This window comes from Rhinoderma darwinii, chromosome 2 (genome assembly GCF_050947455.1).
Source record: "Rhinoderma darwinii isolate aRhiDar2 chromosome 2, aRhiDar2.hap1, whole genome shotgun sequence".
In the NCBI taxonomy this organism is placed as follows: domain Eukaryota; kingdom Metazoa; phylum Chordata; class Amphibia; order Anura; family Rhinodermatidae; genus Rhinoderma; species Rhinoderma darwinii.
The window spans coordinates 309,197,241-309,210,872 of record NC_134688.1 but is presented as its reverse complement, the minus strand read 5'-3'; the positions used below and the strand labels follow the sequence as shown (position 1 = coordinate 309,210,872).

General features: G+C 40.3%; 1 protein-coding gene across 2 annotated transcripts; it reads right to left on the bottom strand.

The window, feature by feature from the left end:
• Nucleotides 1-297: 297 nt before the first annotated feature.
• Nucleotides 298-11,397, bottom strand: ELF3 (E74 like ETS transcription factor 3). Of its 2 annotated transcripts, XM_075850632.1 has the most exons (10): nucleotides 11,301-11,397; nucleotides 10,851-11,021; nucleotides 10,479-10,709; nucleotides 10,066-10,134; nucleotides 9,896-9,979; nucleotides 2,938-3,024; nucleotides 2,770-2,844; nucleotides 2,553-2,669; nucleotides 2,232-2,427; nucleotides 298-1,175 (listed from the first exon to the last, which is right to left on the bottom strand). In XM_075850632.1, the coding sequence occupies exons 1-10, from the start codon at nucleotides 11,320-11,322 to the stop codon at nucleotides 1,061-1,063; spliced, it is 1,167 nt and encodes a 388-aa protein (XP_075706747.1). In that variant the 5' UTR covers nucleotides 11,323-11,397; the 3' UTR covers nucleotides 298-1,060. The 2 variants fall into 2 exon arrangements, with proteins under 2 accessions (XP_075706747.1, XP_075706748.1); XM_075850633.1 differs by lacking the exon at nucleotides 9,896-9,979.
• Between the last annotated feature and the right edge of the window lie 2,235 nt (nucleotides 11,398-13,632).

Here is a 13,632-nt window from a genome sequence, read left to right as displayed (position 1 = left end):
ATGTTATAGTGTGTTTATGTGGCTGTACTTAGCGATATAGCTATATCGCTATCTGCAGTGTAAATGAATGGAGAGAAGTGTATGACGCTGATTGGTAAAACACGCCCAGTTGCCCATTGAGAAACTCATTAGCATAAAGCTAATATAGGTCATAACTCTGTCAAAAATGATGGGTTTTTCTAAATAAAAAAACACTGTTGTTATCTACATTACAGCGCCGATCACATCATGTACAATATAGGCGAATTTATAATCTGGTGACAGAGCCTCTTTAAGCAACCTTAAAGGGAACCTGTCACCAGCATTTCACCTAATAAATCAGCAATACCTGGTGGTAGTGGGTGAAATTTCTTTTAATGTGAAGTTTAATTATCTTCTAAGTAGACACTGTACCATCAGTATTGAGTTTTTTAGTGTTCCCATGCCGTATGCTAATGAGCATAAAAGAGTCATATCTTCGTTTGAAAAGAGCCATTTCTTCATTCCTCAAGCCTTTTCCGAGTTAACCCTGCCGCCTTACTTTTGATTGAACGCTTACTTTTGATTGACAGCATTCAGGGCAGGCCAGTTTTCGACAGTGGGCGGGCATAAGAAGAGGAACGAACGAGACTGTTGGATTATTACCATACAAGGCGCAAAATGTTTGTAGACAGTTAATTTATAGTCAGAGGATGAGTTTAGGTGAGGGGATAATGGCAATGAACTTTTGACAGCAGCGGCCAGCGAGGAGTGAGTAGAGTTCAATAGGTGAAATGCTGGTTACAGGTTCCCTTTAACATTTTTTTCATTTATGTATGTTTTGAAACCTATGACGTCACATTTATTTATTTCTGTAAATGCATTGTAAAACGAAAAAACATTACAACTGAACAAAATATATAAAATATATAAAATTTCAAAAGTAAAAACGGTTTACAACAACCTACGGTAGCTAAAATATCAGCTTAAGTATCTGGCACCGTAATAATGATGCTACGACAACGTCCTTAAAAACAAGGGTGTATTCTGACGAATATATGCACAGTGAACAATTATCCACATAGTCTCTGACATTCTGATTCTAACATCCAAAGGATCCTTTGTCTCCCAGGCGCCAACCACTGGCGTTTTTCCCAAATTTATACACTAATCTGCGGCCATGGACGCGCTCAAGAATTTCTCGTTTGTAGTAATATCTGCGTAGAGAGAGAATATGCAAAAGGAAGTTTCATCATTAAACATTTGTACTTAAAGAGGCTCTGTCACCACATTATAAGTGCCCTATCCTATACATAATGTGATTGGCGCTGTAATGTAGATTACAGCAGTGTTTTATATTTAGAAAACCTATGACCTATTTTAGCTTTATGCTAATGAGTTTCTTAATGACCAACTGGGCGTGTTTTACTTTTTGACCAAGTGGGCGTTGTGGAGAGAAGTGTATGACGCTGACCAATCAGTGACCAATCAGCATCATACACTTCTCCCCATTCATTTACACAGCAGCATCGTGTTCTTACTAGAACACGATGTGCAGTCACATACACACACATTAATGTTAATCAAGTGTCCTGACAATGAATAGACATTAGTTCCAGCCAGGAAAGGATGTGTATTCAGAATCCTCATCACTTCTCTGTGATTTACAGCATAGCAGGTGTAGTCTCGCGAGATTACACTGTAAGCTGTCATTTACATCGAGATCTCGCTGTGCTGTGTTGTAGTATCACACAGACACTACAGAAGTGTCAGGATTCTGAATAAACATCACGTCCTGGCTAGAGGTAATGTATATCCATTGTCAGGACATTGCAGTAACGTTATAGTGTGTTTATGTGGCTGCACATACCGATATAGCTATATCGCTATGTGCTGTGTAAATTAATGGGGAGAAGTGTATGACGCTGATTGGTCAGCGTCATACACTTCTCTCCACAACGCCCACTTGGTCAAAAAGTAAAACACGCCCAGTTAAGAATTAAGAAACTCATTAGCATAAAGTTAAAATAGGTCATAACTTTGTCAAAAATGATCGTTTTTCTAAATAAAAAAAACTACTGTAATCTACATTACAGCACCAATCACATCATGTACAAGATAGGGCACTTATAATGTGGTGACAGAGCCTCTTTAAATGTATAAAAGTTTTTCCAAGATTACCACCCTAAATACTTCAATTGATTAGCTGCTAGAAACGCTGTCTGTAAAATCATTTAGAAGAAACTACTAAGTAAATGAACCACAACACCAACCTCATAGCTCGGCTAAGCTTCTCATATGTCATACTGGAATTTTTCTTTTTCTGTCCCCAAAGTTGGGCAACTGCCTCTGAACGAAGAAACTTGAAAACTCCTTCAGACCGGTCCTCCCACTTTAAGAGACCGTCATATAAATTAGGGTTCAATAATATATGCAGAATAAACTCCCAAAGGTGTGTACCACGTGCAGCTAAAATAAGAGTAATAATTAGATTGCACTTATTAATTGGTCCATAGAAGCGATGCATCAAAAATGTAAAGATGTAACTAAATTCAAAAGTTGTCATGTCAACAGAAGGAATGACATCCACTTACAGTGCTTGCTTTTCTTAGTCTCTAAGATATCTGTGCTATCAGAATAAATTTTCCGGGGTCTGCCCCTCCTTCTCTTATTGGGGGTTCCATCACTTTTGTTATAGTTTGATAAAATGTCTGAAAATAGACAGACAAACAAAATGCTATATTTGAAAGAATATTATTTATAGTTTGTTTTGTTCATGTGAGTAATGTTTGAAGTTAAATATCAACTTACCTTTTTCTAGAGATGTTTTGACCTCCATGTCAAGATCACTTCCTGCAGAATCTCCAGCTTGAGGGCTATATGATCCTGTAAGCGCAAAATAAGGGAGTTGAGTAACATAAACATTTTTCAAGCATCTTTACACTGAAGTGAATATGCTTGCAACACTTCATTACTTACCAGACCCACAAGACTTGGAGCTGGCAGGGGAAATTGGATCAGAATAATAACCTGGATCTGTTGTTTTCTCTCCGCACAACTCAAACTCTGTATTGAAAAGCATGTAGGAATTAGAATTTTCATATCTGTTAATTTTACCCTCTAACATTTGTGTGTTGCTAATACCCAAATACTTCCAATGTGTATCTCTCACTTGTGCTCAACATAACATAAAGCCTCTAAGTGCCAACATTACATAAAGCCACTGTTTGGTGTGACAGTTGCTTTAGATCTGATGTTAAGGCAGAACAGCTATAGTCAGCCTTGACATTTTATTTTCACCAGGACCAAGCTACTGCAATCCCAGCTTTAATCATTGCAATAGACATAGCCTTGACTTTAAAACTAATGGTAATGTGAAGAAATCAGTAGTCTAAGACTTTAATGGCATCTGTAATCAAAGTCAGCATAGTCTAAATGTAGTGAGTGGGCACAGCATGTGATGTAACACACACTATGGGGGCAATAGTGACTAGACAGTCTTTTTAATTTTATAGCAAAATGATATACTACTTTGTCATATTTAAAAAATATGTGGCAGCAGGGATCTGGCCACTGGAATTCCCACAATCCTGAGAAAGGGGTGCCTAGTAAAGAAGTGTCTAGTATTCCAATTCAGTCCATTGACTTCAACAGAGCTGAGTTGCAATACCACACACAACCTGTGGATATGTGTGTCGCTGTTTTGGAAAAAAACAGCCATGTTTTTCTAATCCCATGCAACAATTAACCCCTTCAGGACTGAGCCTGTTTTGGCCTTGAGGACGAAGCCAATTTTCTCAAATCTGACATGTGTTACCTTATGTAATAATAACTTGGGAATGCTTTTACCTATCCAAATGATTCTGAGATTGTTTTCTCGTGACATATTGTACTTTGTGTTTGTAAAAAAATGTAGTCGATAAATTTTATATTTATGTGTGAAAAACACCGAAATTTTTAGAAAATTTGCCAAAACTTGCATTTTTCTTATATTAAATGTATATGCTTGTAAGACAGACAGTAATACCACACTACCATTTTTCTAGGACGTTACAAGACTTAGAACTTTAGCAGCAATTTCTCATATTTTGAAGAAATTTTCAAAAGCCCATTTTTTCAGGGGCCAGTTCAGTTCTTTGAGGGCTTTGAGGGCCTTATATATTAGAAAGACTCCATAACTCACCCCATTTTGAAAGGTGCACCCCTCAAAGTATCCAAAACAGCATTCATAAAGTGTTTTAACCCCATAGGCGTTTCTCAGGAATTAAAGCAAAGTTGAGGTGAAATTTACAAATTTTTGCAAAATTTCATTTGTAATACAGTTTTCTCTGTAACACAGAAGGTTTTACACGAGAAATGCAACTCAATATATATTGCCCAGATTGTGCAGTTTTTAGAAATATCCCACATGTGGCTTATGGTGCTTATGGAGTGAAGCACCGGCCTCAGAATCAAAGGACCACCTAGAGGATTTTGGGGCCTCTTTTTTTTGGAATATATTTTAGACACCATGTCAGGTTTGAAGAGGTCTTGTGATGCCAAAACAGTAAAAAAATAAATAAAAGTGACCCCATTTTGGAAACTACACCCCTCAATGAATTTATCTAGGGGTATAGTTAGCATTTTGACCCCACAGTTTTTATGCTAAATGTATTTGAATTAGTCTGTGAAGGTGAAAATCTACATTTTTTTCTGAAAAAATATAGACATTTTTAATTTTTACAAGGCATAAAGGAGAAATAACACCCCAGCATTTGTAAAGCAATTTCTCCCGATTATGGCAATACCCCAAATGTGGTAATAAACTGCTGTTCGACCCACAGCAGGGCTCAGAAAAGAAGGAGCGTCATTTAGATTTTGGAGCGCTGATTTTTCTGGATTCGTTTTCAGTGCTGTGTCACGTTTGCAATGAACGGGAGGTACCAAAACCGTGGAAACCACCCAAAAGTAACCCCATTTTGAAAACTACACCCCTCACTGACTTTATCTAGGGGTATAGTTAGCATTTTGACCCCACAGTTTTTATGCTAAATGTATTTGAATAGGTCTGTGAAGATGAGAATCTACTTTTTTCTGAAACCACGTAGACATTTTTAATTTTTACAAGGAATAAAGGAGAAAAAACACCCCAGCAGTTGTAAAGCAATTTCTCAAGAATAAGGAAATACACCATATGTTGTAATAAACTGCTGTTGGACCCATAGCGGGGCTTAGAAGTGAAGGAGCGCTATTTGGCATTTGGAGCTAAGATTTAGTTGGAATAGTATTTGGGTGTTATGTCGCATTTGCAAAGCCCCAGAGAGACCAAAACAGTGAAAATACCCCATGAGTGACCCCATTTGGGAAACTACACCACTTAAGGAATCTATCTAGGGTATAGTTAGCATTTAGACCCCACAGGTCTTTTTCCAAATTTATTACAATTAGGCCGTGAAAATGAATATCAACACTATTCCCACTAAAATGTTGAATTTTTGAATTTTCACAAAGAATAAGGGCATGGCCAGATGTGGCGTATTTCTGCAGACACTGTCCGCATCAATGCAGCACATAATCTGTGTTGCAGATTCCTTTGCGCCTTTGCCTAAAATGTGAAGTAAATTGCTGCGGATTAGTCGTTGTAGATTCAGGTGAAGAGTTTAGCCTGCTCTCTTTTAAAACATTCCATCTCAGTTTGGCTATAGACCTTTAAACACATAGGTCCAGCCAGAATGAAGAAATATCCTGTTCGTAAAACCAATCCGCAACGCAACACACATAACATCTGGGGATTTCATTGTGGAATTTTGAAACTCCATTGAAGTCAATGGAGAAATTCCGCAACAAGTCCACAACAAGTCTGCAACAAGTCCGCAACAGCCAGTGTATGCACCAAATTCTGCACCGCAACCAATGGTCCGCAGCGGAGTTTTCCGCCACGTCTGCACGAACATAACTAAAAAGGTGTGGAAACCAATGGAGAAACTGTCCGCTGCGGATTTCCGCAGCGAACTGTCCGCAGCGGAATTCCAGAGCAATTCCGCCACGTCTGGCCGTGCCCTAAAGGAGGAAAAAGCACCCCAAAGTTGTAAAGCAATTTCTCCTACATACCACACATGTTGTCATAAATGCTTTTTTATTAAAAATTAATTAAACCTTTCTAGACTGATCCATTTTTTGCTTTTTTATTTTCGTTTTTCACTCCCCGCATTCCAAGAGCCATAACGTTTTTATTTTTCCATCAATAAAGTGGTGTGAGGACTCATTTCTTGCGGGACCTACTGTAGTTTTTATTGGAACCATTTTTTTTTGCGTACAACTTTTTGAGCACTTTTTGATAATTTTTTTTTAGAGCTGAGTTGACCAAAAAACAGCAATGTTGGCATTTTAAATTCCTTATTATTTACAGCATTCAGCGTGAGTTAAATAATGGTATATTGTAATAGTTTGGACTTTTACGGACGCAGCGATACCAATTTTGTGTATTTTTTTATTTTTTACATTGCTTTTGTAAAGGATCTGCCAGCCACAGCTTCGGGGTTAACGCCCATAGATAATCAGTCTGCACCTGCTTCTATGTCTGTGAGAGTGACTCCATCTTCCACCACTCAGGGTGGCAGGCTTAGGAGTGGGAGAACCTATCACAGCCTGGCCAGACGGAGCTAGCTCCCGCCCTCTGTCTATTTATACCTGCCTTTCCTGTTCCTCCTTGCTTGTGATTTCTTCTCGTTTGGTTTCCTGGCCCTGCTGCAGCTTCTTGTACTATTGTCCTTGCTTCATATTGACCCCGGCTTGCTGACTACTCCTGCTCTGCGTTTGGTACCTCGTACACTCCTGGTTTGACTCGGCTTGTTCACTTCTCTGTTGCTCACGGTGTTGCTGTGGGCAACTTCCCCTAGCTCTGTGTACCCTTGTCTGTTTGTCTGTCGTGCACTTATTGAGCGTAGGGACCGTCACCCAGTTGTACCCCGTCGCCTAGGGCGGGTCGTTGCAAGTAGGCAGGGACTGAGTGGCGGGTAGATTAGGGCTCACTTGTCTGTCTCCCCACCCCCGTCATTACAGCTTTAGTGAAAAAATTGGGAAAAGGGTTTTCTTTTGGACTTCAAATATTTATTTAATTTTTTTCCCGAATAACTTTATTTACTTTTTTTTTTTTTTACACATTTTATTAGTCCCCCTAGGGGACTTGAACCAGCGATCATTAGATCACTGGTACAATACACTCCAATTCTTATGTATTGCAGTATATTGTCATTTTTATAGGCTCCTGTAACAGCGCGATCGCTGTTCCTGTCCGTTAGTCCTGGGTGTCAGCTGTAATACACAGCTGACACCCGCAACGTATGGCACAGGCTCAGCGCGTGAGATGCTCCATATATCCCCCCGCACACCATGACATGCTATTAAGTGGTGTTGCACGAAGGGGTTAATGCACAACGGGTGGTGCTGTGTAAATTTAAATTTTCCACTAATATGCCATTTGAGTGCACAATATGTTGTGCCCAGTTTGTGTCACTGAAGACAAATACCTCATAAATTATTAATCGGGTTCTCCTGGGTATGGCGATGCCAGATCTGTGGGCGTAAACTGCTGTTTGGGCACGCTGCAGGGCTCATAAGGAAGTAGCAGCATTTGGCTTTTGGAGCGCAGATTTAGCTTGGTAGAAGTTCTGTTTTTGGCGTTTTGCCGGTATTTCAGTTTATAATGTGGGACATATGTAAGCTGGGCAGAGTACAACAGGGGGTATAATAAGAGGGTATAATAATGGGGTAAATAAATAATAATCTGCAGATATGTGCCCGGTGTCACACTGATAAATGGTGCCCAATCTTATCCGCTTTTGGAATTCTATGCACATTTTGCATCGCTATATTCTGAGAGCCAGAACTTCTTTATTTCTTCTTCATCGAAGCTGTGTGAGGGCTAATTTGTTGCTGGACAATCTGTAGTATTCATTGGTACCATTCAGTTGGTACATGCAGTTTTTTTGATCACTTTTTCTAAAAAATTTTGGCAAGCAAGGTGACCAAAAACCAGCAATTCTGACAATGGTTTTTATTCTTTATTTTTATGGCGTTCACCCTGCACTATAAATGACAATTTTACTTTATGCCGCAGATCGATACGATTACGGCGATACCAAATGTATATAGTTTTTTTTACGTTTTGCAGCGTTTGCGCGATATAATCACGTTTTTATAAAATAATTTTTTGTGTCACCATATTCAGAGAGCCATAACTTTTTTATTTTTCAGTCAAAAAAGCTGTGTAAGGGCTTGTTTATTGTGGGATGGGTTGTAGTTTTTATTGGTACTATTTTGGTGTGACTTTTTGATTACTTTTTATTGTATATTTTGGAAGGGGTGGTGAACAAAAAATAGTGATTCTGGAATGGTTTTTTACTTCTTTTTTTGCGGTGTTCAACATGCATTAAAAATAACATAATAGTTTTAAAGTTTGGGTTGTTACAAACGCGGTGATACCAAATATGTGTACTTTTAACGTGTTTATTTTTTTTTTCCTATAATAAAAGACTTATTATAGGGAAAAAAAGCATTTTTTTGTTGATGTAACTTATAACTTTTATTTTTAAACTTTTATAAAACATTTTTATTATCTTTTTTTTACTTTTTTTACTTGTCCCACTAGGGGATATTTAGACTTGCAGCTCTGATCGCTGCTGGAATACATTACACTACCTACGTAGTGTAAGGCATTCCAACTGTCATTGTGACGTGACAGTCACTCTGACAGGAAGCCTACGAGGACCAGCCTCTGTAGAATGCTCCAAACACAGCCCCCTGTAGAATGCTCCACACACAGCCCCCTGTAGATAGCTCCACACACAGCCCCCTGTAGATAGCTCCACACACAACCCCCTGTAGATAGCGCCACACACAGCCCCCTGTAGATAGCTCCACACACAGACCCCTGTAGATAGCGCCACACACAGCCCCCTGTAGATAGCTCCACACACAGTCACCTGTAGGTAGCGCCACACACAGGCCACCGTTAGATAGCTCCACACACAGCCACGTGCAGATAGCGCCGCACACAGCCCCCTGTAGATAGCTCCACACACAGCCCCCTGTAGATAGATCCACACACAGCCCCCCTGTAGACAGCTCCACAAACAGCCCCCCTGTAGATAGCGCCACAAACAGCCCCCTGTACATAGCTCCACACACAGCCCCCCTGTAGATAGCGCCACACACAGCCCCCTGTAGATAGCTCCACACACAACCCCCTGTAGATAGCTCCACACACAGACCCCCTGTATATAGTGCCACACACAGCCCCCCTTTTGTACATAGCGCCACACAACCCCTTACCCCTAGTACATAGTGCCACACAACCCCCCTGCCCCTTGTACATAGTGCCACACAACCCCCCTCCCCCTTGTACATAGTGCCACACAACCCCCCTCCCCCTTGTACATAGTGCTACACAACCCCCTCCCCCATATACATAGTGCCACACAACCCCCTTATACATTGTGCCACAATGCCGCCAGAGCAGAGAGCAGTAGAGGTAGCCGGTGAGAAACCGGGACAGTTGGGAGGTATGCTAAACTCCTTCAACCGCTGCATCGAAAGGGTTAACTGCCGAAATCAGCGGCGATATGCCGTTGATCGGCAACAGGGTATGCAGGGCAAACACCCTGCACAGTTAACCGATGCTGCTGTGTAACGCCGCACGGCAGTTAACTGTCAAAGTACAGACGTAACTGCACGTCAAGGTGCGCGGTTACTGCTCATCTTGACATGCAGTTACGTCAAGGTGCGGGAAGGGGTTAAGGTACAAAAAGTTAAAACTTTTTTTCTTCAGTAGCGCTTTAAAAGGTGAAGTAATATTTAATGACTCTAACCAAATTATTGTGAAAACCAGAAACAGGTCTCATTGTGAAAAATTCATGCATGCTGTGGTTGACATGTGCATATTATTATAAAATAATACCTATTTCTTTTTTTACTCCAAACTGCAAATTATTATCGTCATTTTTGATATAGTCATAGATTAGGTCCCATTCAGAAGGACATTCTGAAAGAATAATAATTATAAAAAAAATTATATTCTAGCAATAAATGCGCAACAAGGCAACAATTGGAATGCAGCATTAAACTTACCCTCTGAAAGGTGAAACTTTAATTCATAATCACTAGAACCATATGAATTTGATGACGGTTGAGTTTGCCCTGTGAGGAAATATTTTCGAATGTTAGACTAAAAGCAATTTTACACCTAAAATTATTGTTTGCAAAACAGCACAGAAAAATAACAGGATGAAAAATTGCTTTGGACATAGGCTAACAGTTTGGCTTTTGAGCACAGAATGTACCTTATGGTTAGTGTGGGCTGTATAAATATAAAGTGTAAGCATTTAAGGAAATGTATACATTTTCATCATCTTCAAACACTCTCAATAAATGACATTCTTACAGACCCCACTGATATTTATCAGACCGTTTAAAAATATTGAATAGCACAATATCTACTACAAATAAAAAGTTTTACTTAATAATTAAGTCTTAGTACTCACAATTTTTAAGTTGCCACAAATGGTCATAGAGTTTATCCCCAAGGCCACCAAACTTTGCCCTCATATTTTCTCTGCTCAGTTGACATAGGCACTGTCCATCCATTTCACATTGGGTTAAGTCTATAGTAATGGCATCCCACTTGTTTCTCTCTACATTATAACTGATCCAGTCCAACACCTGCTGCTGTGTCCACATGTGAGGCAAATCCTGGGCCAAGTCACATATCTCTGCTGTAGAACATAAGGTATACTTTACCATTTTATCTTTTCTTGTAACCACACACAGACTAAAATAGAAATGTCCACTGCAAATTGATTACCATAATCATTGGTTAAAGGATGAATCCTAAATGTTACAGATTTCTTAGTTACCTGTTAGCTCGCTAATGTTTCCTGGTATAGCAAATGTAAGTAACTTGTCATTGTCTTGATTTGTAAAAGTCCCAGTTGACACAGCATGGGCTTGGACAGTTGGATATAAAGTTGTAATATAATTGTTAAAGATACTGCTGATCTCACAGTTTTCTCTTGCCATCTTAGGCCCTACAAGAAGAAGATAACTGGTAGAACTGATCCAAAATTGTGATTCCCCGCAGAAACATGACATAAGAAATCGGGTGAAGGAAGTGGCAAACCATTATGTACCCATCAGTTACAATGCTTTAGTACATTTGAGCCTAAACATTGTTCATGATAGTAGATATTTCGTAAAAGTAATTGAAATGCTCAAAAACAGTACAGCTATGACATATGCCTAAAGGACTGGAAATCTTCAGAAAACACCCTGATCTCAGAAGTTTAATGTTAAGGTTGTTACACTACCTGTGCAGGATTCCAGAAACATAAGTAATCCAATAATTCAGAAGACGCAACTAAGAGAATGAAATATTCTGCTTATATACACCCAACCCATGTAACCTGACTCCACTTCAGCTATAAACAGAATAAAGAATTGGGACTTTCCCAAGGTGCATGATGTGAGTTCAGAGGCCACAAGAAAATTTGCATAGCAAACTATCCTACCCTTTGCTGGGGAAAAAAAGGGGACAGGTAGATTAATCATTGCTAGAGGTCACAGATGTTTAAACACTCGTGTTTGCCAAGACACGTCCAACAACCAATATTTTTTTATGAGCACACAGTTAAGTAATTACTATATTGCAGTTTTTACTATTACATTTTAAAAAAACTGGTTTGCCTCTTTTTCTATCAACAAGAAGTTTCTGTTGATGAAGAAATTATAATATTAGTTTTGTATGATCAAAAAAATTACATAATCTAAATTAAGATCTTGTTCCAGCATGTATTGCACACAAGAACATAGTTAGTCCTCATGTACATGGTAGAATGCTATGGGTCCATACTATAACTCCTTAATTAAAGTGCACCTATTATTCCAGCAGATTTTTCAGAATAAGCACTTGTGTATGTACATTTGTGACCACTGCTGTACGATGAATTTACAGCAGAACCACCCTTTGCATGCTCCATCGTCAGTTTTTTATGAGCTCAACTCCATAAGGGATGAGAACTAACTATTAGGGTATGTTCACACGCTTAACAAAAAATGTCTGAGGCTTCTTTTCAGGCATTTTTTTAGGCATTTTTGGAGCTGTTTTCAATACAGTCAATGAAAAATGGCTCCAATTACGTCCCAAGAAGTGTCCTGCACTTCTTTTGACGAGGCTGAATTTTTACGTGCCGTCTTTTGACAGCGACAAGTAAAATGACAGGTCGTCGGCACAGTACATCGTAAAGCCCATTGAAAGTAATGGGCAGATGTTTGCCGACGTATTGGAGCCGTTTTTTCAGACGTAATTCGAGGTGTAAAACACCTCCATTACGTCTGAAAATAGGTCATGTGAACCCAGCCTTACGATGTTTACCCGCAATAAGTAAGACTGATTACCCCAGCCCACAATGCTTTGCCTTCTTCTAATGAACTAGCAGAGGCAGTGGCGGATTAAGTAGACCATGGGCCCTGGGCTGTTACCCAAACTTGGGCCCCCCTTCCTCACCGCCGCCCTGCCGCACCGTAACTATTTTTGACACTACTTTTTTGGGCAAGCATTAACAGTGTTACGATTTCCCTTGTCACGGGGCTGTGTCCCTACATACTGAGAGTATCACACTGTGCAGGGACACAACCTCCTGACAAGGGGAATTGTCTATCAGTCCTGGACTGCAGAAATACTTTTTGTGAAATACAAGGATTCCTATAATAAACATGTCAGGAGAGGTGACAGATTCTCTATAAATCTAGTGACTCACAGGTGACGACGTCTCAGATTCTAGTAGTTTTTTTCCTCTTTTCTTCTCCATCCGGTCCAGCGCTCATGACGACTTCTCCCGGCCATGACTAATTTCTGCAGAATTTGCCACTCCTCACTTTTCCAACATTTCCACACCTATAAACGAAAATAAAGTTATCATGGTGCCACATACTGTGCCCCTAAATATAATAGCACCAAACACTGCGTGCCTGAATATAATAATACCACACACTGTAAAACACCACATACACACAGCCCCCTGTACATAGTGCCACACACAGCCCCTGTAGATATTACACACCCCCATAGATATCACCATACACAGCCCCCTCTATATATCACACATCCTCCCCGTAGAGAGCGTTACACACAGCCCCATATAGATAGTGCCATACAGCCCCCTGTAGAGAGCGCCACACAGCCCTCCCCCTCTTGTAAATAGCACCAAAAAGCCCCCCCTATAAAGAGCGCCACACACATACCACTGTGGATAGCACTACACAGCCCCCCCCTTGTATATAGTGCCACACAGCGCTCCCCCTTGTATATAGTGCCACACAGCGCTCCCCTTGTATATAGTGCCACACAGCGCTCCCTGTTGTATATAGTGCCACACAGCGCTCCCCCTTGTATATAGTGCCACACAGCGCTCCCCTTGTATATAGTGCCACACAGCGCTCCCTGTTGTATATAGTGGCACACAGCGCTCCCCCTTGTATATAGTGCCACACAGCGCTCCCCTTGTATATAGTGCCACACAGCGCTCCCCCTTGTATATAGTGGCACACAGCGCTCCCCCTTGTATATAGTGGCACACAGCGCTCCCCCTTGTATATAGTGGCACACAGCGCTCCCCCTTGTATATAGTGCCACAAGGTTAT

What these genes read in the sequence shown, in the direction of transcription:
- ELF3 (XM_075850632.1), bottom strand. Translation starts at nt 11,322, where the DNA reads ATGTTTCTGGAATCCTGCACAG. An exon ending in GTTTCTGGAATCCTGCACAG is followed by an intron (nt 11,022 to 11,300) that starts GTAGTGTAACAA and finishes TTCTTCTTGTAG; the next exon opens with GGCCTAAGATGGCAAGAGAA. An exon ending in AAACATTAGCGAGCTAACAG is followed by an intron (nt 10,710 to 10,850) that starts GTAACTAAGAAA and finishes TATGTTCTACAG; the next exon opens with CAGAGATATGTGACTTGGCC.